Source organism: Ascaphus truei, chromosome 13 (genome assembly GCF_040206685.1).
Source record: "Ascaphus truei isolate aAscTru1 chromosome 13, aAscTru1.hap1, whole genome shotgun sequence".
NCBI classification, from domain to species: Eukaryota; Metazoa; Chordata; class Amphibia; order Anura; family Ascaphidae; genus Ascaphus; species Ascaphus truei.
The window spans coordinates 15554328-15582094 of NC_134495.1; the positions used below are offsets into that span (position 1 = coordinate 15554328).

The window sequence follows — 27767 nt, forward strand, 5'->3', positions numbered from 1 at the left end:
AGGGGGGGGAGAGCGGACGGGGGGAGGAGGAGGGGGGGGAGAGCGGACGGGAGGAGGAGGAGGGGGAGCGGACGGGAGGAGGAGGGGGGAGAGCGGACGGGAGGAGGGGGGGGAGAGCGGACGGGAGGAGGAGGGGGGGGGAGCGGACGGGAGGAGGAGGGGGGGGAGAGCGGACGGGAGGAGGAGGGGGGGAGAGCGGACGGGAGGAGGAGGGGGGGAGAGCGGACGGGAGGAGGAGGGGGGGGGATAGCGGACGGGAGGAGGAGGGGGGGGGATAGCGGACGGGAGGAGGAGGGGGGGGGAGCGGACGGGAGGAGGAGGGGGGGGGGAGCGGACGGGAGGAGATGGGGGGGAGTGGACGGGAGGAGGAGGAGGAGGATGGGGGGGAGAGCGGACGGGAGGAGGAGGAGGGGGGGGAGAGCGGACGGGAGGAGGAGGGGGGGGAGAGCGGACGGGGGGAGGAGGAGGGGGGGGAGCGGACGGGAGGAGGAGGAGGGGGGGGAGCGGACGGGAGGAGGAGGGGGGAGAGCGGACGGGAGGAGGGGGGGGAGAGCGGACGGGAGGAGGAGGGGGGGGAGCGGACGGGAGGAGGAGGGGGGGGGAGAGCGGACGGGAGGAGGGGGGGGAGAGCGGACGGGAGGAGGAGGGGGGGAGAGCGGACGGGAGGAGGAGGGGGGGAGAGCGGACGGGAGGAGGAGGGGGGGGGATAGCGGACGGGAGGAGGAGGGGGGGGGAGCGGACGGGAGGAGGAGGGGGGGGGAGCGGACGGGAGGAGATGGGGGGGAGTGGACGGGAGGAGGAGGAGGAGGATGGGGGGGAGAGCGGACGGGAGGAGGAGGAGGGGGGGGAGAGCGGACGGGAGGAGGGGGGGGGGAGAGCGGACGGGAGCAGGAGGGGGGAGCGGACGGGAGCAGGAGGGGGGGCGCGGACGGGAGCATGAGGGGGGGCGCGGACGGGAGGAGGAGGGGGGGGAGAGCGGACGGGAAGAGGAGGGGGGGGAGAGCGGACGGGAAGAGGAGGGGGGGGGGGGACAGTGGACGGGAGGAGGAGGAGGGGGGGGACAGTGGACAGGAGGGTGGTGGGTTGGTTAAAATTTCCGGGTCTCCTCTCCACTCCACTCCCCCTGTATGTTTCTCCGCTCCCCCGTCTCTCTCCCCTCCTGTCCCCCCCCCATGTGACACAGACACACAGTGACACACACACAGTGAGAGACACACACACAGTGTCACACACACACACACACAGTGACACACACACACACACACACACACACACACACACACACACACACAGTGAGAGACACACACACAGTGACACACAGTGTCACACACACACACACACACACACACAGTGAGACACACACAGTGAAAGAGACACACACAGTGACACACACACACACAGTGACACACACACACACACAGTGAGACACACACACACACACAGTGAGACACACACACACACACACACAGTGAGACACACACACACACAGTGAGACACACACACACAGTGAGACACACACACACAGTGAGAGAGACACACACACACTGACACACACACACACACACACACAGTGAGACACACACACACACACACACACACGTCACCTCTCCTTCCGTGCGCCGCCATCTTAGTTAGTCCGCGAGGGAGGAAGGGGGTCCTTCGGGGCGCTGCCATCTTAGGTGCCGCGTGTCCCCCCGCCGGGGAGGGAGTGGGAGGGAGGGAGGTGAGTGCGGGAGGGAGGTGAGTGGAGCGGCTTCCGGGCGCCTATTAGGTGGCCGCGTGTGCCCCCGCCGGGGAGGGAGGTGAGTGGGAGGGAGGTGAGTGGGAGGGAGGTGAGTGGGAGGGAGGAGAGGTGAGTGGAGCGGGAGAGAGTGGAGCGGGAGGGAGGTGAGTGGAGCGGGAGGGAGGTGAGTGGAGCACCGGGGAGGGGGGGAGGTGAGTGTGATGGGGGGGGGAGAGGACAGAGGTGTGTGTGTGTGTTTTTTTTTTTTGGACCTTTGGCCCGTCACGCCGCCTCAGGCCAATGAGAGGTGTGGGGGGCGGGCGGCCCAAGGGACCAATGAGATTGCCGCTAGGGACACAGGCCATGCAGACAAACATACAGTGCTTTCAGAAATATATATATATATATATATATATATATATATATATATATATATATATATATATATATATATATATATATACCATCATTTTATTAACTCACATTTATTTCACTTTCAATCAAACTGGGTAGAAATTAAAAACAAGTATTTAATTACAATATCATTTTACAGTTGGTGTTATGATAATTATGGTTTGTAAATGACAATGTAGAATTCAGGTTTTCTACTAAGCTAAACATTGCAGCATTCATGTTGATTCACTAAAATAACATTCTAATGAGCTTTTTTACTGGGCACCCTTAAGGTTAGCCTGGGCACCCCTAGGTGACCCGGCACCCTGATAGGGAAACAGTGCCCTTGAGGAAGAGGAGGATTCTTGAAGGGAGTCAACTAATCTTTGAAATAAAGAGGGCTCAGTTGCTCATCAAAGATGGCAGAGAAGTATGGACCCGCTCGGTCACAGGGTGTTGCAGATAATTCCCAGAGGGTACTGAATAACAAAAAGGAAACACTTGGGTAATGTCAAAAGGGCAAAGAGATGATTTGGGGGGGAAGTGATGGAAGGAATTTATTATATCATATTTAGTACAAAAGGACGCAACATTTCTGTGCAATACTAGATAACCGGTTTCTAAAATAAAAAAAAAGACAAATTCTAAACAAACTCTCAGATCTATTCTTAAAGCTGTAGAAGAGGGATATCGGATGTCTTGAGTGGATCTAAAAGATGCTTACTTTCATTTCCCAATAGGAGAACAGCACCGGAAGTTCCTCATATTCAATACGTAAGGAGTTCAATACCAGTTCACAGCTATGCCTTTTTTGGATAAGACTAAACAAGTATAACAGCAAAGCTTTGCCCTTTTTTTGGGGGGGGGGGGGGGTGGGGGGGAAATTAATAACAAATTGACGAACCTTTCCATACACTAGGGAATTCAATCAGTTTTCTTTATCCTTATCTTTATTGGCGGTCTGATAGGGACAGCGTGGGATAAAGGGAGGAGGGGAGAGAGGGCTCTGGCTGTGCAAACTTTTGTTGAACACTGTGACATACGACTAAAGGGAGCAGCCCGAATAAACCATACCCCTCCCAAGTTTTACCTCACCAAGTTTACAAACCAATTTAAAACCATTATTTTAAATACGCAACCCCAACCCTCTGTAATAAGGTGTCTGAGATCCATATGCCTTGTAAATTCTTCTGTATTTGGTACAATTTTCAAATAACCCGAAAATTGCAGAGAACCAAAGGGTTCCTAGGAACCCCTGTTGAAAAACGCTGCATTAAGATGGCATTGGGGCATGTCATGGGGCAACATGAATGTATGAAACATTTGAGTACTACAAGATTTGTAAAGGATTTTGCACTTTTCAAAGAACATGTGGCAAGGGATAGGGTTAGGGTGAGTTGCAGAGGCTGTGTAGTACAATGTTTCAGATAAGTGTTGGTCTTAGAAGTGGGAGAATAGATGCACAAGAGGAAGAAGGTGGTTGGAGACACACATTATATTGACTGAGAATTAGTCAAGAAGCTGTTTTTTCATCTCCCAACAACTGCAAGCTCACCTGTGCCCTGCAATACACTGCAGGCCTTTTCTAGCGGGCACTTGCACCTCCATTGCTATCTTTACGCTTCACCTCCACTGTGAAAGGTACTGTGTTTTAGGAGAATGATGTACAGACCTTACAAGCCAAGAGTAAAAAATATATAGGCTGCACGGAAGTGGATCTGGGTCTCGCACCAGAATTTTCTATTTCGGACACCAGTGTCTTTATTATAAAATGTGTTACCAGGAAGTAATATATTTAGAGTTACCTCTCGTTTTCAAGTATGTCCCGGGCACAGTTATGATGACTGGTACATGGTTTCAAATACAGTTATATTAAGTGAACAGGGTTATTATATATATATATATATATATATATATATATATATCACAAGCAGCGCCTTGTGATTTAAATATATAATATATCTATTTAAAATATATATAAAGATGCTTCATAGAGAAACAACACAAACCTACACATCAAATATTATTCAAACATAACATCAACAAAGAACAAAAAAGCATATATATAGATATAGAAAAACCAGTCCTTTTGAAAATCCAGTTAATGAAACAAGAATCCAAGCTGGGATGGGGGGGCTGCTTTCAGTAGGATGAACCAATCCAGACAAAATCTGCAACAAAAAGAACAGAAAGCGCACGGCCCATAGCACAAAATCTATGACATTTATTGACAAAGGATAAAAGGTTTTGAGGAAACAGGCTCACTCACAAGGAAAGCGTATATATATTGGCTGTTGTGAACACATATAGTCACCGCCTCATCGGGTTGGTAAGCCGCGGGCAGCGAAAATCAGGTTCCTCAAATGTCCTCACACAATTCAGGGAAGACCTGGGTGCTTGGCTTGAAAGTCCCAGCATACACAGCAAGCTCTATTGAGTATACAATGCTGATAGCCTCCTGCAGCATTGGAGACGCGATCCGGCCACGATTCACCGTCCCCCAGTAATGACGCTGCAAACGTCCTGTCGCATTTTGCCTATATATATACGCTTTCCTTGTGAGTGAGCCTGTTTCCTCGAAACCTTTTATCCTTTGTCAATAAATGTCATAGATTTTATGCTATGGGTCGTGCGCTTTCTGTTCTTTTTGTTATATATATATATATATATATATATATATATATATATAAACGTCTTTGTACGGCCTTCTAGCGATGTGGGAACTTTCCGAGATTTATCGCTTTTAATCAAGCTTTTCACAAAAAGCCCTAATATTCGTAAAAAGTTTATTTTTTAGCCCAATAGTTCTGAAAATGTTGCTAGTTCTGGCTAAATCAGTTCAAACTTGTCTAACTTCTAACCAAATTGGGGGATTTCACCAGTCAATCTATTCAAACAATATTTGTGAAGGATTTTCTACTTTTGAAAGATTATGTAACTGAAATAGGGCTTTGTCTCTCGGCAAAAAAATGATTACAGGATGTGCCATGGACTTTGTCTTTTATTTGGTGAACTGCTTACAAACTTCTGCACGTTTTTTCTTTGGCAAAAAAAGGGCAAATTTTGATTGGTTCGCAATTTTGTTTGAAAAGTTTGTGGATCTCGACAGCCTATCCTGGAAAATACATTGTGGTTTGACATCTGAATTTTATGTTGCAGTAGAAGGAGCGGCTCAGTGAGTAAAGAAACACACTGTAAACCAGCGGTGTGCAAATTGGGGGGAACGCCCCCAGGGGGGGCAGGATAATTTCATGGGGGGGGGGGGCGCGGGCCGCGTCAGGCCTCTGTAACTCACTCACCTGCTCTCTGTCGGGTCTTCTGCGACGCGTCAAAACGTGCCGTTACATCACGTGACCCGCGACGTCATTTGACGCCGAGTCACTGGAGAGGGGGTGCGCGAACGCTGCGGCTCCTGGGCAGGGGAACCTTGTTCAATTCCCGGAGTCGGTTCCTTGTGACCTTGGGTCAGTCACTTTATCTTCCTGTGCCTCAGGCATCAAAACTATAGATTGTAAGCTCATCTGGACAGGGGCTGTGTCTGTAACATTTCTATGTGCTGCGTACCGCGCGCTATACTGTAATTGTGATGCTGTGAGTCCCATTGGGGGAAAAGGCGCTATATAAAATAAAGTTGTTGTTATTATTAGAACTTGTATTTTTGTTTGTGTTGCAGCATTCAGTATTGTCGAGAAAATTTGTGGAAGTAATGACTGAGTACAATGAAACTCAAACCCAGTTTCGGGAGCGCAGTAAAGGACGGATACAGCGCCAGCTGGAAATAAGTAAGACCGCGACACACACTTTTTCTTTCCTTTTAGTTGCTGGGAAAAATCCGATTTTATTACTTGCTGTGCAATCAAACTAAGCCTGATGTATGCATGGCTGTTTGTTTACAAAGTGGCAACCATTGGCAGCACGTTATAGAACACGCGCACTTACAATAAAATACACGGGCAGGGGCACCAAATGGGAAGGGCACACGTGCGCTGAATCCCTGCCCAAAAAGGCTTGTGACATGAACTCTGTGGATGTTGGTAATGTCTAATATTTTTCTTCTGGTTCACATATTCCATAGGTGTGGGGTCTTTCCATCAGCATGTCATCATACATTTTTGGGCATTTCATATTAAAGGAGGGGAGGGTCCATTTGTGTCCAGTAATTTGTGATGGCACATGTAGTGGCCATGTGCATATGGGTAATAAGTGACCAAGAGTGTCTAGGAATTCACACATTTTATTTTTGTTTGAGGACTTCAAAGGGATCATGCGGGGTATCTATACCGGTCACTTTCTTAATAGCAAAAATCTGAACCCAGATTTTGTAAACCTTTTGGACAGGACCACCAACTATGAGAAATGGTGCATCTTGGTCCCTTGGGCGCTTTTTTTAATAGGAAGCCCCCGGCTGCAAGGGATTAACCATGTCTTGTCCTTTCTTAGCTGGAAAAACAACCACAGACGATGAACTGGAAGAGATGTTGGAGAGCGGGAACCCTTCGATATTTACATCAGATGTAAGTACTGAGCGGGTCGGTCTCCCTCTGTCTCCCTCTCCCCTCGGTACTCGTGGCAAAGACCTGGTCTGCTATCTGTGCTCGTCTTTCAGATCATTTCAGATTCCCAGATCACCAGACAGGCTCTGAATGAGATAGAATCCCGTCACAAAGATATCATGAAGCTGGAGTCCAGCATACGGGAATTGCACGAAATGTTCATGGACATGGCCATGTTGGTGGAGACTCAGGTAATTATTTCCATGGTGGTCTACTCAAACCACCTTGTACTTGCATATGATCGGCTACATCATTTCCGTTTGCCAACAACTACATTTAAAGAGAGCGGACCTTCCGACACTTGTTACCCCGGCAACGTGCAGGTGGTCCTCTGTATCCAACGGCCCGCTTTCCGTCGAATGCTTTATCCGCCGCTCACCGCCACGGATTAACAAGGGCCCTCAATCCGACGCCGCATAATGCAGTCCGCTGGAGACATTATCCGACGTTAGAACCGCTTATCTGCCGCTCACCACTGCGGATTAACATGGACCCGCAATCCGACGGTCCGTTATCCCACAGCGGTTTGCGGGGCACATTCTGTTGGGCAAGCGAGGACCGGCTGTACAGTACAAGCTTGCATCCGAGTCCTGTATGGAGATCTTTACGCCATCCCTTTTATAAAAGGAATATGGTAAATTTTTTTTGTACTCTGATCTTAATAAAAGTTCAGACATATGCATGTACCACAACCTACAGCTGTATTTTGGGTTAAGTTAGCATCTCGTTTCTGGCAATCACTATTGTCTTATTGGATATAGCAAACGTCAACAAAATAGTTATCCCAGGCATCATATTTTTGATCTTGGTTGTGGTACTACAGCTCAACCCCGTTATAACGCGATCTGTTACAACGCGAATCCGCTTATAACGTGATGCAAGCGTGGCAACCAATTTTCGTATTGATGAATACTTTACAACACGATTATTGGTGTCTTAAATACTTTATTGTACAATGCATACAATTGTACATTATTTCTAACGCGATCCAGTTCTTTGGACCCCAAGCACAGCGTTATAAGGGGGTTGAGCTGTATTTCTGTTCAGGGTAGGCTATCATTGTATTATAATTTTATATTTTCTTTGATCTTGACCAAAGAAACAGTGATTTAGTGATCTAGCACCATCTTAAAGGTGCAGTTTGCCGGCATGGTTATATTTTTAATATTTTTCACGATACTGTACAATATGGTGTTCTGTTTTCACCTCCGTTTTTTTTTTATTTTTTAGCTGTTATTCCTAAAAATGTTTTAGACCAAATCCTCTGTTTTATATGGCTGCTTATCCCCTTTCACTTAGACATTAGTAAACCCAAAGAACATTGTTTAATCAAAACTAAAAATAAAATAAAAAATGGTTTGAAATCTCTAAATCCAGTTGATAATCTGTTTCAAAGGGCATTACACTGAGCTCACTTTCAGAATAGGGGGGTATTTGGGGGAACTGCACTTTTTTTTTTAAACCCCCTTTGTTAGACCCACTGCTCCATGGGATGAAGTTTATCGACCTGTGTTCTGGCCGCCAATTATTACTTTGTAATCTCTTCTGACGATTCTGGATACAAATTAACCTTTAGAGTGCCGGCAGGACCAAAGCACCAGAGTGCCACCACCCCTCCTGCATATCGCGATCCCATGATCAGGTCGTCACTGACGTGAATTGTCTCCCTTTCTTGTCCTCCCCGTTTTAGAGGGCGTTCGTACGGATTGTTTTAACACCTCCCCCTCCCTCCCTACAGCCCGACGGCAAACGAGCCAATGGCCTAGCTAACTACATCACCTGGGTAGCCAGACCTCATGACATGGTAGCCAAGTCCTAAGCTGCTGTGACCTGAAATTCAAGGTTCCCGTAGCACTGTACTTAAACAATACCAGTTTTATTTCACTGGCACCAACGGTGTTTGCAGAAATAAAGGATTACAATTGGAGAAATATGATTAAAGCTGCAGTTCAGTCTATATCCTGCATGTGTGTTTTTTTTAATAAATCAGTTCTGTAGTAAGAAAAAATACTTTTAGCATTTTCTGTTTTAAAAACAACAACTTTGAAATACCAATTTTCTTGTATTCTATTTTAACAACCATTTGCTAAGGCACTGCCCCTTCATGTCCTGTCACAAGCCCTGGCACACCCCTTTGTCAGCACTGCCCTCCCTCTTGCACATGTCAGTGCAGGAGTGCTCATGAATATTCATGAGCTTCCACTGAGAAAGAAGCAGAAGAAAAACAGATCCCTTCACTAATTATGTCACCAAATTTCGACCTATCAATACATGGAGAACGAATTGACCTGCAGCTATACAGTTCTATAGCTAATTAGAGATTGCACACATGAAACTATTGAAGTAAAAAAATAAAAAAAAGACTGAACTGCAGCTTTAAATGTTTAAAATCGCTGTGCAGTACTAGCACAATTAGCCAGTGAGGGCATATTAATTAATAGTTTCCTGTGTTCGCCATAAAGAAGTAGAACTGTAGCAAAGTAGATTTGAATCCAGAGATATTGATAAACTGTTTAACGCTTTGCAATTTCTTGCTGATTTGTACCTGCTGGTGGACAGAAATCCAGGTAATAGATCACATATTGTGCCATTTGTCAGCATTTTTCATTTTCAACCCAAAAGAATGTCCTTTAAACATGGTTGCCTATAATAAGAAGCATGGCATGTGGCCAAATCTGATTTGACTCCTGTATTTACCAATCAATCATTTGACATACTGTAGTGCTATAATATATTCAAATTCTGAATACAATCTGCAGCTGTCCCATCAAACCGACTACACATGGGATGCTTCTTGTGCGTCTCCTATCGAGACACAAAACTTCTGCACCTACAGAATGCATAATACATGAATTCAACTCCAAACACGCAAAGGGAACCACCAGATCATTGTCCTATAGCTACAGAAAGCACTAATAAAATGTCTGCTTATCTAGCAGAGCAGCACATTGCTGGCCCTTCCAGCAGTGAAGGTGTTAAACATTCACTGTGGCTTGGGGAGGGGGAGAGGAGACATCTCTCACAAAGCTTCTGTGTCTCTATAAATCAACCTTGCAAGTACTACACAGAAAAAGGCATGTTCAGTATTGAAGTCTACAAAAAGAGGTTATTTTTTTCAGAGTGCTTGCAGTTTGATTTATTGTTTTTATACACACAGCTGGGATTTCCTGCAATTTGACATGGCATGTTCACTCCAAGGTCAGACACACACTCTCTCCTGATCTGTGTCTTGTTTTTGTAATCCAGTGGTCATTTTTGCCTGTCCTCACCATTTCCCCTCCATAGGTCGGATGATCTCCCTGTTTGCTTTCTTCCTTCCTTCCTGCTCATTCCCATGCACAAAAAAATAAGTCCTTGCCTCTGCATCCAGCTCTGTCATCATTCACGGGGCCGTTTTTATCTGCTCATTTTAACATCTTTGTCTTGTGACCCAGGGCGAAATGATTAACAATATTGAGACGAATGTCTCGAACGCTTCAGATTACGTTGAACACGCCAAAGAGGAGACCAAAAAGGCTGTGAAATATCAGAGCAAGTCTCGCCGGGTAAGATCTATGGAACACGGTGCTGTACACTATTATATGCATGAATAAAGTTACCATGCGACTGCTAAGTGCTATGCATTGCAGTACCAACACTGCAGTCATCCTGGATACGAGTCCAGCAGAAATAAAAGTATAAGAATATTATATCATTCAAATAAAACACATTCTCCTGCTTTGGATATTGAACGCCTGCAAGGGGTTTCCTGGTTCTTTTCATACATAATTTTTTTTTGTTTTAACTTGTATTTGATTGATTGATTTTGGGATTTAGTGGGGAAGGGGTACAGAAAGTAAGAGAAGGGTGGGTGTAGAGGGCAGGTGCCAGGGTAATACATTTCTTGTACATTCATACATTAACAGAAAGGGATACACTTTGAGGGATACCCTAATGGGTCCATTACATATCAATTACCCAAGAATGTTTAGGTGGCAGGGGGGTCTCCGGGGGGGCTAGGTTCATACGAACTTTACAAAACAAAATGTAGAAGTATACTATTACCCATAGATCAGTCTAGTTGAGCACGGTTCTTCTGTATGCATTATGTTACTAGGTCTCGTTAACATGTCATTTTGCAAGGATGGTAAAATGTGTGAGGAAAATAACTTTGCCAGTGTTTGCTGGAGTCCAATGACAAAAAAGCACACCAGATATTGCACAAACCATGTGAAATTATCATCATCATTTGTTTTGTTTTTAACCTCATTGTCCATTTTGTACAGAACCTGTTCCGTCGCTGCAACTAATTCGTAGAAACATTCTTTGATTAACCTCATGAATGCTAAATTGCATTTTAATTTTTTTATTGTATGCATTTGTCCTTGGTGACCATGAGTCTATTGCTAGCCTGAGCTTTTGCATGATTCTCCAGTTCTTTGAGAATGTTTCCAAGTTCTGATTGCCTTAAGTTGACTGAATGCAGGCATGTTTATATTTAACTCCATGCGTTACTGTTCTGTCTCATGGAGCAGCAGGTTGCCCCTTTTGCACATGGAGAGACGCTGAACGAGAAATGTTCTGACCATACTCATGTAACTTACTTTTCTTTAACAGAAACAATGGATAATTGCCATTATAGCGCTGGTGGCGATTGGCTTAATTGCCTTGATTATTGGTTTGTCAGTTGGCATTAAATGATGCTTGAATTGTTTCCAGCACGCGTGCACCTCTGCCAATGCGGCAGTAAGTAACAAATCCATTAATTTTCTTTTGTTTTATTGCAAGAGACCTTGAGTACTCGCGGGGAGAAAAAAATAGTCAACAAATCACTCGACTTAATTGTGCAGCAATCTTTCAGTTTAAAGTTTCAATTGAATTTGAAGCTGCTTTGCGTTCTATTCAATATAAATATAATAGACAACACAAGGATAATTTGCGGTTCTTCAGGGTCTCTTGTTATAGCCTCACCATGCTTGCTAATCTGCACATGTATTGCTTATGTTGCCATTCATTGTGTGAACTACTGTATATGAGCGCATTGCACGTATCAATTAATTGTGATGTTTAGTGCGCCATCTGGTGGTCTGCTTCCACAATAACATAATTGGACAAAAGGAAACCAGGAAAGTAGAAATTGTTGACATTTAACAGTTCAAGTATAGAGAACTAGCCCATCTATTTTTGGATCTAATTAATTCTATTTATTAACGTGATGTCCCCCTTTGTAAAACAATAAAAACACTGTCGTACCCACTCTATCCTTGTGATATAGGCAAAAGGGTTTGCTAAAATTCCTATGTATATTGTGTCAGGATTGCTTCCCTGTTACAGTATAAGCAGTTTGAAGAACGTCAGGTCATCAGTTGCAGTAGATTTAATAGTTTTCCCTATATTTATTCAATATTTTCCATGGCTTGGGGGAAGACAGAAAATCCTTGTATTTTTAGTTTGCTCAGAAATTAGAGTGAGGGAAAAAAAACTTATCCACAATTGTCCAAAGTACAAATGTACAAGTAGGATGCATCCAAAGTGCTAAAGTGGGAGGTAAAGAATCTCTTTAGAAAATATCATAAGGCTATATAAATAGCGCATTTTAATAGCTTGGTTAGTGTATGGATGGTAATAGACAGTTTGCCCTGCTAACTTGGTAATTGTGTTGCTGCTGTGGACCTAATTGGTGAAGGATTTCTGGGTGTTTGTCATCGGTGATGGGTTTTACAACTTTATTTAAAATCTTCATTACTAGAGGAGCTTTCAGCAGGTTTTGTTTTGAATGCACAACATTGTGGATTCCACAAGCCCCCTCAAACCCTGGTTATAGGAAAGGCACAGGAAAGTGAAGTGATTTTTGTTTAGACCTAGTAAAATCTTGTGTTTTTTGTATGTGTTACGAATGGAACTTTCTTCAAACTTAACACTGTTTCTTTGACTTTCCAGAAAATGATTTTCATAATTATCTGTGTGGTCATCTTGTTGGTGATCCTGGCAATCATCCTCGCAACGACATTGACCTAACAAACGCTCCGAGACGCGTCGCCAACCAACTCCCCAAGTTCCCGTCCCAGGAATGTTAAACCAAAACTCTCTCTTTATTTGGGTACCAGATTCTCCATCGTGGGAATAGAACTGTGTTCTAGGTTTGTTTGAATTTGCACAGATGAGTCCCTCTGAAACAAAGGGGCAGGTGAGTACTGTGTGTGTGGCAGGACCGTACAGTAGGTTTTGCTACCTGTACTTGGAAAGGTTATTCCTGAATCTACATGGGGCAGAAAATGAACATCTCTTTATAAAAGCAGCATGATCTCACTAATTTACAGAACGCGTTTTTAGTGTGGCCTTACATACAATAGTTACATTTGTTTCTTTTAAAGACTACTTAATTCTGAAGGTCGGAGTTATCTTTGGCACAATAGAGGAGATAATATAGTCTTTGCCGTTTAAGTTTACCATGTGATTCCTTATTTTATTCTATGCTTTATTCACCATTGAACACATTTTACAAACGCTGCTCATTGTTTACCATCTTAGTACCTGGAATGTTTAAGGTTCATTTTCACCCTATGTATGCATTCAAGAACTGATCTTCAAAGTGCCAGTCTCTCCAGACCTAGATTAACGTCTTCTCTGTCCCAGCAGTCGGCAATGCTTTGCAGGCCCCTTTGGCAGCAAAGGTGTTAATAATCAAACATGGATAGGAAGTAATACTTACTGTTCATAAGAGCTATGACTTCTTTTCTTAGCTGCTTTTCAATGTACTAAAACAGTAGATGTAATGCTCTCAAACAGTGGTGCTCCGCTCCAGTCCGCAACGCCCACCAACAGGACAGGTTTTAAGGATATTCCAGCTTCAGCACAGCCACTGATTGAGCCACCTGTGCTGAAGCTGGGATATACTGAAAACCTGACCTTGTTGGGGGGTCTTGAGGAGTGGAGTTGAGCTCCCCTGGCTCTAAAACACGACTTCACGGTGCAGCAGTCTTTCAAAACTTCTGCCGAAACAATAACACTTTCCCAAACACCTTCCATTATTGTTTTTTCAGTAGTCGAAGCAAGACCATCGCTATAAAATAAATTCCAACTTGTGAAGTCTCTTGATACCTTGATGGTCATTTCATTTCAATATTTTTTTTTTTTCCCTCAAACATCATGAAGAACAAACACTGCGTTGTATTGTCTGAGCATTTCACTTGTCAAATTCCTTTAGAAACCCAAAGAAAACACACAGGAGCAGTTCTTCCTAGTGTTGTGGTGGTGATTATCCCCCAATCTGTACAGGGTGGGAACTGGGAAGTTCCCCCTGAGTAAAATATCAGAATTTTCTGCTCCAGTGACCCGCCCCGAGTCCCAGAGATACCAGTGAATATACCGGGTTTAAATCTCCCCCAGGGAAAACAAAATGGCGGTCAAATCTCATGCCAATAGAAAGCTGCAACATCATCGGCTGTGTCTTCCTATTGGATGACAATTTAAATCTCCCTTTTAAAAAAAAAGAAAAAACACCAGGCAATAATACCGTGTAACTTCACCAGGAAGTATCTCGGGAAACGGGTAGGGTCCCCGGAGCTCCGAATAGTGCGGTTCAGATCTGGAAGACCTCGTATAACAGAGGTTAGTTACACAGGAGGATGGGGGGGTCACTTCTTTAATATGTGCTGCCTAGATGTGAAGATTTACAATGTGTGTCCTCTTTTATAAATCTCTAATAGAAATGAAATGTGTTAATTTTCTTTTTACCATTCACACGCTTTATGGTCCCAAAGTCCAATTTTCTTGTTGCCACTTCCCAGTTCCCGAAACTTCCTTCACTATAGGGAAAGCAGCTTTGCAGCATATTGCAGAAGGGCCAACAGGGGTTATTCATTAAACTGATAGTGCCAATCGGGACACCGCCACCCATAATCCCATTGAGGCAGTGGGAGTTTCCGGGAGGTAATGCCCTGATCGGCACGATCCCAGCTGAATGAATAATCCCTCTGCAGCACGACAGGGAGAGCAGGAACTAGGAAATCAAATAACTGGGTAATTAATGTTTCTGGTATCAAAATGTGTAGCGTTCTACGGAAGATGTTCTTTACATTCAGAAGCCAGATCCAGAATACCGATGGTGTTTTTATTGATTTGTTTATATTTTTTTTTTACACGAAAACTTGCCCAAACCACAGAGGCTTCTCACACATTTCCCGCTCCTTGTGGGACCTGGAATGTCGGCAAGAGAGCTACAGGAGCAATTATTACTGCCTTCTTTTTGTATTGAGAGTTCTGTTCAGAGATACTATTCGTGCCTTGAAATACTTTTCACTTACTGTGAGTTTCATTTCGCCTCAGATGGCTACAATATGCGTAAATCAAAACATTGCACTGAATAGTTTCTCCCAGTCGTTGAAATGAAGTAACACAAAGTGTTAACGCTAACTAAATAACATTTCTATTTGTAGCAACTGTAAAGGGTTTTTTTTTTTTTTACATATCTAGAAATATATTATTAAAACAAATGCATAGTTGGGAAATATTATTTTGTTTTCTTTTATAATGCACGTATCTTGTACAAAGTGACTTTAATTTTTTTTTACGTTTTCCCCTTGCTAATACGAGTAAGTGGAATTATTGTCAGCCAGATATATATGGAATGGGACGAGTACTGTTAAAACAGAATTACTGTGTGCCAGCATGATGTTTTTCTGCGCTGATTATAAAGGTCGCACCTTGCTGTAATACTAAACACACCGTCTTTGCCTTATATTCTTTTTGCCTGTTCTGCTTAAAACAGATGTAAATTAACTTCTTTTCTAAAAAAAAAAAAACTTTCTGTACGTAAGGATGTACATGTAACTGAGTCCGATGTGTAATCAAATGTGTTTTTAATATTAAACATGAATAATGCACTTCTGTTCTAATGAAGACTTTCTCAAGTGTATTATGTATTTCAACCCCTTGTATGCATGAGCTCCTTGCAAATGGCTTTTTTCCTTGAGTGTCTCATCCTCATGCATATATCGACTGGCAGACACAGTTCATGTAGGAACATTGGGTATTGGGGTGTTTGTTTGTAATAAACGAAGTCTTGAGGTTTTAAAGCCAAAATGAAGGTTACTTTACTTAGAACTATGTGGGTAGGTAGACTGAAATGATCACAACGTGTAATCCATGTAGTTTCAAATATACCCGCAGCAAATTGCTTTGTGCGTTATAGAATTTACCAGCACAGAAGGGGTTAAAACATATTCTAAAGGAGTTTTGTGGTTAACCATTTAATTCTGCTGTTTGAACACCTTTTTATTTAAACATCTTAGGTGATCCGTGGTCCCCCAACATCTGGGGGCCCTTCCAGATCCCCAGATATTTGTTGGGGGTTTTGGTACCTATTTTGGCACACAAACGAAAAACATGGTTACGGCGTCGGGAGTAAAAAGTGGCAACGTCCTCTCGTCTGCCGAAACGAGCCTGAACCCACCGTTCTTGTTTTCCCCACTAGGCATGTATTATAAACTGCTTGTTACTTGAGAATGTGGAGTGAGGGGTTTGACATTGGGGAGCCCCTGATGCAGGTAACAACAAGCAAAAAAATAGCAGTGCAGACTTTAACAAGTGCCTTGTGCCAACCTCTTAGGCAGGATTAAATTATTGGTGCGCATGAGGTTAGTGACTCTTCCACTAAACCATGTACTGTAACACGTAGTTACTCTTCTGAGCCCAATATCGCTCATTATATGTGTTCCATCTGGGAATTACTCACGCACATTCCAAAGACATTTTCTATGATTTTATGCCTCATTTGTAAAATGTTTTAGGTTAGGTAGCCTTCACATCATATTGCTTAAATTGGCAATCCCTCCTTAAGAACAAAGTGAACTCTTTCCAGTGACCTGTTTAAGGGGTTTCATCTGGGTAATTAATAATAAATAAAATTTAAAAAAAATTACACAAATCTGGGTAAAAGTATTTGACGTTTATTTTATTAAAGCCCCTTTGGTGTCGTCTGCGATCAGTGCTATACAGGAGCCCTGATTGTTGACCGTCCCTAAAAACAAGCAAAAGGCAATGACATAAAGCAGATGTCTAAAGTGGGACTTTCTATCATGTATGTCAATGGGTAACTGAGGTGGTTAAGCAGGAATGGCCAACTCAAGTCAAGAACCACCAACAGGAGTTGGCCACCCCTGTGTTGAGATTCCTGTTCTAGTAGCCAGATTTGGCCCTGGAGGAAAGCCTATTCGATGTATGTCGTGATGCCTTTTAGTGGACCAACATTAGAGATCTTTGTAAATGAAATTATTGTGATGGTTAACAGAGCTTTTAAGACCTTGCTGTTTACTTCAGAAAGAAAGAGGAAATCTTTGATGTTTTAAAAGACATGTACACTACTGTATGCATAGTTTTTCTATGAAGAACTCGAATGTCGGGTCTAGTACAAAGTATCACAAGCTTAATCAAATTGCTTAAGAGATTTCGTAAAGGTTAGACACCCTGAACGGTACCCACCACCCTTCCGGGAACGCCTTAAATGTTACTGCATGAGAGAAGCATCACCAGTCCTATTAACTGGTAGAAAAACAATGTTTTGATTTTATATGCAATCTGATTTGGCAGCTACTGTAGAAGTTACTACATTCCTTCACAAAGGCTTGCAGTCTGTTTAGATGTGGTCGTATTTGTTTTTAATCCCTGTGTTTCCAGAGAGGCCAGCAATGCATTGGCAGCAAAGATGTTAAGTTAATGACCCAATAGCAATGCCACAAAATATGCCATACTGGATAAAACTAAACCAATATACATGAACATTCCTGCCATTTCTTTTTCAAATAACAATAGAAGCATACAAGTAATTATATTGGTACAACACTTTATTAATCGGGGCTTGTAATTATAAATGTCCTTCTTTTTTTATTTTATTTTTATTTAATTTGTGTTTACAGCCTTTCTCAAATCGCTTAAAACCATCAGCCTAATTTCTAAGACCAGACCATAAACCCTTCAGGAGAGTTGTGCAATACGTTTTAGAACAAATGTTTTAGATCTAAACTGCAGGAAAAAAAAGCCTTTAGAACAGGCTGGCATCGGGCAGAATGATTCAAACCGGTCCCAATACGTGGGCAGCTGAAGATGTCTGTAATATGTTCTTGTTCACATGTAATCTAGCCATGTATAATACGTTTTTATGTACTTTTTGTATTTTTTATTTTTCTGGTTGTACACTCCTCGTATCGTATGTTCTAGAAAAATGTACACGCGCAATACTTAACCTTTTACGTCTGTGACACCTAAAGATCCAATAATATGTACTAATACATTTTCCTAATAAAATGCACTTTACATGTGGCGATTTTTGTTGAATTCAATCCTTTGTGTGAAGATATATCTTAAAGCAAACTTGAATGTGTATTATCTTCGGAACATGCAAAGACATCATTGAAAAAATATCTCTAAGAGAATATATTTGTGCAGTTACTGTTAAGAAGTACAGTCCAGAACAGTGAGTCTCAACTGGAGGGGCGTGCCTCCCCAGGGCGGCGTTTCAGGATTTCAGGGGAGGTGTGTGTAGTTTGAAAAAACATATTCAATATTATAATATATAATTTTTATTTGGAAAACAAACTAGTCTACCTCTTGCTTTCTTAGTATAGAAAGTATGCAGCCTATTGCATCACCATATGACGCGTAGTAGTGCACCCAGTGGCCTAGCTTTAGCCCGCTCTCTAGGGTGACCATATTTGTTGCCAACTGTGCATGTGTGAATCTGCTGCTCGCCGACTGCGCATGCACGATCGGCACTTGCTGATCGCGCATGCGCACGAGCAGCCGGCAAACTTTTTGGGCCCGGGGGCCCATGCATGTCCGGCACGGCGTGCACCTATTCTCTTCACTTTATCTTTTTCTGAGTTACGCTGTAGAGTTCATCGTGTGTGGATGATGCCGCTGTGCCACTAAAATGCCACGTGGTATATCGCATTTCCCTCCCCCCCCCCCCCCTGTTTTTTAAGGTGAGTTCGTGTTTTATTTCAAAATAAACGTTAGTATTTTAGTACAAAAGTACAGTGTAGTACAGTGTTTTTCCACCAGGTTCTTAGGAATCCTTGGGTTCCCCGGGCATCCCTAAAGGGTTCCTTGCAAATTTCTGGTCAATTGAAAATTGGATCAACTACAGAAGAATTTACAATGCATCCGTCAGACTCGTTATTAGAGATGGTTAGGGGTTCCTCAGGATTTCACTTGACGTTCCTTAACCAAAAAAAGGTTGGAAACCACTGGTGTAGTATCTGTAGAGTGCACATAAAGAAGTCTGGAATTGAACGTTTGAACCTTTTTCAGCACATTGGTATTTTTTTTTTTCATTTAACACGTTTGTTATTACCGATTATGTATATGCTCATAACGCAATACCAACCAAGTGGGCCCTTCTCTGGCGAATGTCCACACATAAAAAAATAAATAGGTTTTAAGAGGGGGCGTGAGATTTTAATGTTTATCAAAAGGAGGCATGGGTTAAAAATCAGCTCTAGAACAATTACAATCCTTTTAAATCAAACTTTGGTTCTATTTGCTATCAATTTTGTTAATAGAATTAAAAAAAAAACACCTGACTATTACCCTTTTAAGGTGATGCTACACAGTTCACATCAATACTCCGCTGGCAATGAAAATGTTAATGCAGTCTTGAAACTCTTTCATCGGATGTAGTAGTGGGTCAGTAATGGAGGTACTAGCCTGGGACATCATTCGGCGATTACACTACATCAGTATCATATCGCACTCTACATTTACGAGCCTCATAAGCCATGCTAAAATTAGACCTGGCACAGAGCCTCCTGCACGGGCACTGGGTCAAACCTCGCACCTGTGGAGTAGCTCAAACCTATGTGTCACATAGAGTCCCAAAGCACAAATCATGTGCTGGTCAACTCGAAAACATGTTTAACGCTACAAACCAAACCGTGCTTGTGATCTAAAGCAAACTAGGACGCCACAATAGGAAGTTTTATTTATTTATTCTTTCCCAAGCACGTTGGGAATCGGGTGCAAGTTGGATACGTAAATGACCACTTTTGACGGCAAGGACGCAGAGGATATGGTAAGTACATGCTTTGGAAAGTGTGTGTGTGTGTGTGTGTGTGTGTGTGTGTGTGTGTGTGTGTGTGTGTGTGTGTTGACTATATAGAGATGCATTTCCAATGACTAGGTGAAGTTTGCGTGCTCTGATTCAGAAATCTGGTCTCTATGACTGTCGAAGTGATGGTAAAAATGTTAACTGGCTGAAAATCCGTGAGACGTGACAGGACCGCAGCAACTTTTATTCATTTCAATAGTTAACATTTGCAGCTCAGAACTTCTTCGATCAGCAGCGCAGTGAAGGGGACACGTACCCGCCGTATCCCAATTGTTGCTCCGATGCCATAAAGTAAGGCTGTTAATCTAACCCTTTTGCTGCCATTGAGGCTGACTACGCAAATACATTGCAGGCCCGTGTGGCAGCAAAAGCACCGCAGTTCAACAATGCATAAACTCTTAGGCCACGGGCATGGTCAGCGCTTAGGCGCTGACGCTCGACAGTGAGCCCCTGCAGCCGCAATGAGAGCGGCTTTAGCAGGGGCTCGCGCACGCTTCCGCAGGCGTGCGGAAGATTGCTGACTTTCACCCGACAGTGAAATTTTAGATTGAGCGTCGAGTCCGCTCACGTGACCTCCAAAGCAACCAATGAGGAGAGGTGAGTGGAGCAGGGGGACAGATGTGGACGGGAGCGGGGTGAGTTGTTGAGTGGTGGGGGGGGGGGGGTTGGGAGAGGGGGGAAGTGTCCCAAGTACCGCCTCGCAAGCGCGCTGTCTGCCTTGCCAGCCAGGCAAAAGCGCCTGCATGCGCTGGCCAGGCACAGCGGGAGCGCGCCTCAGCATGAGAGGCAGGAGTATGGACGCGGCCTTAGGTTGTAACTGATTAAAGATTAAGTCAACTGTTGCATAATTGCACTTTGTATGTTACAAAAAAAATATATATATATATATATATATATATATATATATATATTTGTGTCTCCAAAGCGTTGAGGAATGTTGTACAGAAATATCATATTTCATGGTTTCCACCTTAAAACCCAAGTTCTGATTAAGATAAATTATACTAATAAAAAAAACATACTGGTAACATCAAACTGACTGCATAATTTTTCAATCTTGCACACATAAGGGGAATGCATGGTAAACAATGCTCATTTCTTAGCACTATGATTAAAGCAGCAAAACATGTGAAATCTTTTTTTATTATTATTTATATATCAGCTCTGCAGTATTAGATAATACTGCATTTTTAAATTTTGTATTAAACGCAATGCCATTTTTAATGAGTTTTAAAGCTGCAGTACAAGCTGCCGTTTAAAAAAAAAAAAAAATCCCCATTCAATATGTGCATCAATACAATCTGCACACTGACAAATGATTAGCTAAGCTGCAGATCGATCCGTTCTCCCGTAATCAATCGCTTGCTCGGGGCTACTTAATTCTATTCTTGCACAGCATTTTGGGCAATGTAGTCCTGGAATATGATTGGCTGGGCAGTTACTAGATACAATTGGTTCACTGCTAGAGAGAGGGCGGGGCTCAAGAGCCAGAGCCTATCAGAAGGGGAAGGGGGCTGTCACTTTGGAAATGCTTCCTACATTAGAAACATTAAAAATGTCTTTAAAACATTTTTTTTTTAAACATTTTTAAATGATACAAGTATTTTCTCATAGTACAGAGCTGAGTTATTTAAAAAAGAAAAAAGAAACACATGTAGGATATTGCTTGAACTGCTGCTTTTAAAGCACTTTGATTTCTATAGCAGGTTTTAGCGCACTTCCCCAGCAGTGCAAGATCTTTGCAACACTGTGATCATTTGTTGCCAATATTCCCAGCAGTTTTAGCTGTGAACTGTAACAGTAGATAATGTTACCTTTAGCAATATAAGGATACATTGTAGCTGCTCAGTTACTCTGACTGAAGCAGTCATTGTGTTGGTAACACCATTATCATTTCGACACATTTATAACAGGAGCCCCAAATGATTGCCAGCTTAGGTAAGAATGTAGACTTCTACATTGCCACATGTTTTACAAATAAGAAAAGGGGGGATGCAGTATTGCTGCTTTAAGATAACGTTTTGGATGTCGAATGCCCTTATGAAGTGGAGCAGGAAGTGGAATATCTGCTAAGCAAAGCCAGGAAATGACTTTCTATACCTGGATGGGGATAATCTGTATTAGCTGATGAGGACACAGTTGATCTGAGTATTTTTTTTTTTTTTTTTTAAACAGGCAGCACCACCCCTCAGGAAGGATAATAGCATATTGCAGGCTCTGATTTCAGCCTGCATGTAACACAATGCAACATATCTGTAGTAGTCTGGTACACGGATGGAGGTCACTCATTACCGAGCTATTCCTGGGCTTTGGAAGTTGGGTTCAGTAGTCATGCAGCTCCAGTGGGTTACCCACAAATAGTGACGCCTGCAGCGGGATAGGGTCTTCTGCAGGTCTTATTCTCAACCGTAAGTATTTATTTAAGAAGTACACTTATTCCACAACTTAAATGCTCCAACATCGGTATTTTGAATTAACAAAAATATGAAATAGTGTGGTATGTACATTCTGTACAGATATTGTAATATACAAGACTGCAAAACTCTTATTCAGAGGTAATATAACTTGTGAAACCCCTGGGACCAGGGCAGCTGTTAATATCCCCCAGAAAAGCGTTTTTTGGTGGGTACATTTATTTGACCCCTCTGCTGCCAAGAAGGGCAGTGCAGGGATTAAAGAAGTTAATGACATTTATTATATTAATCTTTTATTTGCATATCGCCAACATATTCTGCAGCGCAGTACAATGTGGGAGGAAGGACAATAACATTGTGTGACAAAATAGTGCATCTATATTAAGACAAATGGAGACAATGAGAGGAGTTTCCTACCCCAAGGAGCTGACAATCTATGAAATGCTTTGTGGTTTTTTTTTTAAACTGGCACTTCAACCTTTTGGCTGCCTTTGCTGATGTCTTTGGCATGCAAGGGGTTAAGTGTCTGCTGTTTTGGAAGCGGGCTCTATTTTCCTATTGCAGTGGGTCTGTGAAGCACAAAGCTGTGTGCCACTGCTTTTCAGTGTGGGGGATTATGGAAGGACAGTACTTCCTAGCAGATCAGCAGCAGTAATACTGTGAAAGCTGCTATGCCCATAGCCCAGCCAGTGCTTGCAGTATATTTATACAGTACAGTATATGCTGCTCATAGGCTTTATAAAGTTTATTACACCAACATGAGTTACTCAAGGCGAGTGTTTAACCTCTACTGCTGCTGGAAAGCCTTGCAAAATTGCAATAGGATTCCTTGCTCCCACCGGCAGTTAGGGGGTTAATACCACAGTTCTCTTGTGCATGCAATAGAAGTATTTAGTATGGGGGGGGGGGGAGGGGTTATTCTAGTCCAGTGATTTTCAATGTGATGGTTCTGGAGCGGCAGCCAGGGCCTGGTCCCAGCATGGGAAGGGTTAATTTCAATTAAAATCCTGATCACATGGTTGCCGTACTCTGGAACGATCGTTTCCATTGCAGATTTGAAAGTGTGACTCAATCGATAATGGCGCCCTCATTAGGCTGATCAATAATTCCACCCTGCAGTGAGTGAGGCGGCACCCCGACCCCCACTCACTCCCACCCCAAATTTACAGGGACATCACCCTCTTCACTGAAACACTCCCTCAGTGACCTTCCCCCTCAGTAACACTCTCCCCGCCTCCCTCTCCCCCCCTCACTCTCCCTCTCCCCCCTCACTCTTGTGTGTATAGATTGTGTGAGTGAATAATTTTTTAAATAGATTTTTAAAAGAAAAAAAAAACGTTGAATAAATAAAAATTATTTTTCTTGTGCACTTATTGACACACACACACACACACACACACACACACACTCACACTCACTCTACAGCTCCGGTATCGGCGCAAAATCATAATTTTATTGACTTCTCCCTCGTCGGTCGACTCCACACTCCACGCTCACTGCCATGCGCATGCGGCCCTATAACAGCCAACCTATAAGTGCCGCATGTGCTCACTATATAACAGCCGTAAGGTCGAGGCCCCGCTGCTTCAATCAGCGTGCCCGCACTGCATACAGGCGGCGCGTTGAGAGGCAATTGACCGCTACCTGCGGTCTGTAGGGGGGGGGCGTGGTTTGAGCGGAGGGCTGCAGCGGGGGTCTCCCGCGCTGCAGGAGGGTGCTGCTGTATGATGGAAGGTGAGCAGCGAGCCCCCACACATGCCCTCTGCTGCTCGCTCTCCTTGCTGCTCCCGTTTGTTCCCCCACACAATATATAAATATATACACACACACACTTTCCCACCCCTTTCTTTTGGAGGTGGGGGAAGCTCTGACACTCCAGCCCCCGGTGCTGATAGGCTCACCAGTGCACCACGTGATGAGTCGCCGCTCGGGATCGCAATTCTCTTGCATCCCCTGGCGGCTGACGCGTCACAGCACGTAGTGAGCCTGCTCGGAAGGAGGCAGCGGGGACAACAAGACTGGCGTTAAGGGGCTGGTGGCCCGCGCACACTCCTGCTCGCAGCGGGTCCTCAGCCTAACTCTTGCCTCCCAACTCTCCCCTCCCCTCTCTTATACCTCTTCCTCTCCCCCTCCCTCTTTTACATATCAACCCCGGCAGTCTACTCTCTCCCCCTAAGGAATGTTCAGAAGGCCTCCAGCTCAGTGTGGCGACCAATCACATACCTCCCTGCAAAGCAAAGGCCGATCAGCGTCCTCACGCAGAGAAACCGACAAATCAGTAACCTTGCAGAGATAGGGAACAACCAATCAGAGAGAGCCGTTACAAACAGGAGGAAGGGGGAACCCTCCCAAAATAATAAATAACTGCCAGGTGCGCATCCCTAGCATGCAAAGTTTCGGGTGTGTAGGTTCCTTGTTCTCGGAGACACAGGCGCTTTTATTCTTCTAGGTTACCAGCTGCTCCAGCTATGGCGAGCAATGTGTAATGTGTTGGACTAGAGGCCTTACTGAAGCTGACAATACAAGAGCTATTTTTAAATATATACTGCAGTCTTTGTGGCACTCGGTCTCGTAAGTAGACAAATCTGCAGAGAATTTCTAGTGCGGGAGCCGCAAAGAAAGGAATTAGTTTGTCGAGTGAAAAATGTATTGGTATCTTAAGAGCTAAGAAGCTGCCTGGAAAAAAAGAGTTGACTATGAAAGAAAACAGTGGGTAAAGTGTACCACTACTTTTTTATTTACAACTACTGTAGACACAAGCAGACTGTACGCCAGGGGCGGGCAACACCAGTCCTCAAGGGCTACCAACAGGTCAGGATTTCCCTGCTTCAGCACAGGTGGCTCAGTTGAGAAGCCACCTGTGCTGAAGCAGGGATATCCTGAAAACCTGACCTCTTGGTGACCCTTGAGGACTGGCGTTGCCCACCCCTGCTGTACGCCAACATACATGCTCAAATTGGAGACAAATAATGATGATGTCTACGCTCGACTAACGAGACCACCCGCGTTGCCCACCGGAATCGCCGTTATGAACATGTTTTGTGTACAGTATATGCAGTACAATGTTAAATTCTTACCTTGGTGCACTTTCTCTTTTGGTTGTTCTACAGAAAATCTATAATAGCTGAATTAATTTGGCTGTGTAGTGCAGTTTGTGACCACCAAGCCTTAGTCAGCTAATTATTGGCTGTTGATATCTGCTCTGATTGTTGTTTTGAATGGAAGTCACAAACTAGGAAGATGAGCAGTCTTGATCCAATCTGCTGAGGTGTAACATAATTGATGTCCAACTCCCTAACCGCTTGGCGTATACCAAAGAGGATCGTTATAACCAAGGGGTGGCCAAACGCTGTTCTCGAGAGCCACCAACAGGCCAGGTTTAAGGATATCCCATGCTTCAGCACAGCTTGAGCCATGTGTGCTGAAGCAGGGATATCCTTAAAACATTGCCTGCTGTGGCTCTTGAGGACTGCGTTTGGCCACACCTGATTATATCATCACAGGCTCCTGCATCAGGACTGTATTATAAGAAGCATCCCCTCCCTCCCCCCCCCCCCCCCTGTAAATATAGTACATGATCCAGTGAATAAGACCTGCAGATGGTTAGAAGCAAGTGTGTTCCCACCCACGGCTAGTGACACAACGCTTTGGGTATCCGCAAGCTTGTATCCTGTGAGCGTCTTTCGTCGATACTGTACGCTTCAGTCATCAGGTTTTTCAATTCCACATGGAAAACCAAGTGTGCGTGAGCCAGGAAGCTGAACTTGTTAGGCAGTAGCTGCAGTGTACAAAAAGGTTTTCGTAGGATGAGTCTGTTCCACCTGCTCTTCCTGCGTATGTGCAAGCTGCATTGGATCGCAGACTTTTTTTATTTTCTTACCTCCATGGGTACGAAGCAATACAGTTTCTCTTTCCTACAAGGGAAATCGTCTTCTTTTTTTAACTGGCCGATTCGCTGGGCGTGAGAAAGTGAAGCGTGTCTCGGATGTAACAGCAGTTGGTAGGGGAAGAATCTGTTCCCATGACTGCATTTTTTTTTTTTTTGAGAATGCTCTTGGCGGATAACCAGCGAACGCCAAATGCAAGCGCTGTGCGATGCATCAGAGGACACATTGGGGTGCAGGATTTGGTGTGAATTTAACCGCTCGAGGTACAGAACGCCTGACTTCTACACAGACCGAGAACATTATCAGCCTTTTCTGTGAGACATTGCTTTTTATAAAGCAAAATTTTAGTAGTTGTAGTGGTATTAGAGAAGACTAGATTATTATTATTTTTTCTTGCATGTAGTGGAACCTTTCATTGGACTATCATGGCAATTCTTCATAGATGACATCGATGAGCTTTCAATGTCTGAAAGGTCTCCTGTGCCCTTCTATCAAAGCTATTCATACCATTATTCTTTACCTCCATCTCTTGGGGATTTGATGCCTGGAAGGAACGTCTTGAAACATTAAGCTATTAAGGGAGTATCTCTGGATTTCTAAAGTCCATGGAAGATGGATGTTGGATTACTGTGTTTTGGTACCCACAGAGTTTAGGTGGTTCGTGTTCCAATTTGAATCTTCACCAAGTAACAGATGGGACGTTTGGTACATTCGCATGCCTTTCCCACCCGCTGCAAATTTGCTAGGCAGTAGGAGACCTGATCACTAGATGGGACAGGGCACCTACCATTCAGAACCGACCAAAGAGGTAGGTTGTAACTCTAGCATCACGTTATGCAGTAGAAGTCACAAGCAATGTAACACACAGGTATACTGCAAAGTGTGTGTGTGTGTGTGTGTGTGTGTGTGTGTGTGTGTGTGTGTGTGTGTGTGTGTGTGTGTGTGTGTGTGTGTGTGTGTGTGTGTGTGTGTGTGTGTGTGTAAAATGGCTATGAGACTTCAGTAATTATAATATTGAATCCGACAGATTATCAACAAAAGCCTAATAATGATGAGTTAATTTTCATCTATTCATCACTCACAGCAGGACACCATCGTTAAAAAGACAACCGTGAGCCCCCTCGTCTACTATTATTCTATCTATATACGTGTGCGTGTATAAAATATATATAGATTCCCTGCCACAGAGAGTTTTCAATTAAATTACCACAGTGGCAAATACAGACAGTGGAAGTAAATGTGAAAAGTCCCCTAAGGTTATCTGTGTATTGCAGACAAGATGAGTCACCAATCACAGAGTTATATATTTCACACTATATAATATTTATATCCACTTAATTGGGCTAAAATTAGAAACAGTACAGATATCTTCCATGTGGAGATTACAGAACATTGACGTAACGTGTGACCCGATGATGATAAACCCGGAGCCAGGAGTGGTTATAGGTCAGGCACTGAACTCTGCGTTTCCAATCTTTTATTCTGTGAAAGTGAGACTGTTATGCAATATTTCCTAATGAATATAAAGTAATGTGTAACATAGATTTCTCTGCGTGACCCCTTTTCTCAGAACTCCTCTTCCTATATAAATGCTTCCATCCTATACCTCATTAATTCACCAGATGTGTTTGAAAGTTTGTCCTATCTCCTGGCGAATCTAGTTTCTTGCTTCTAACGAGCAAGGAGCGGCTCAGTGAGTAAAGACACTGACTG

General features: G+C 43.6%; 2 protein-coding genes across 33 annotated transcripts in view; both read left to right on the forward strand.

Annotated features, from left to right (window-relative positions):
* Window positions 1-17967, forward strand: part of STX2 (syntaxin 2) — a 40734-nt gene extending 22767 nt beyond the window's left edge. Inside the window, exons 6-11 of one of the 2 annotated variants that reach the window (XM_075568655.1) lie at window positions 5790-5898; window positions 6557-6630; window positions 6723-6860; window positions 10104-10214; window positions 11266-11394; window positions 12589-17967. In XM_075568655.1, the coding sequence (XP_075424770.1) occupies window positions 5790-5898; window positions 6557-6630; window positions 6723-6860; window positions 10104-10214; window positions 11266-11349 (516 nt within the window). In that variant the 3' untranslated portion in view covers window positions 11350-11394; window positions 12589-17967. The remainder of the gene's footprint in view (window positions 1-5789; window positions 5899-6556; window positions 6631-6722; window positions 6861-10103; window positions 10215-11265; window positions 11395-12588) is intronic. The other variant, XM_075568656.1, reaches the window with a different exon arrangement.
* Window positions 17968-19496: 1529 nt separating this feature from the next.
* RIMBP2 (RIMS binding protein 2) overlaps window positions 19497-27767 on the forward strand; it is a 175322-nt gene continuing 167051 nt past the window's right edge. For 5 of the 31 annotated variants that reach the window (XM_075568657.1, XM_075568666.1, XM_075568660.1 and 2 more), the window contains exon 1: window positions 25873-26862. In XM_075568657.1, the coding sequence (XP_075424772.1) occupies window positions 26824-26862 (39 nt within the window). In that variant the 5' untranslated portion in view covers window positions 25873-26823. Of the gene's footprint in view, window positions 19718-21928; window positions 22162-25866; window positions 26863-27767 lie in introns of those variants that run through there. The other 26 variants (XM_075568667.1, XM_075568668.1, XM_075568669.1 and 23 more) reach the window with 17 other exon arrangements.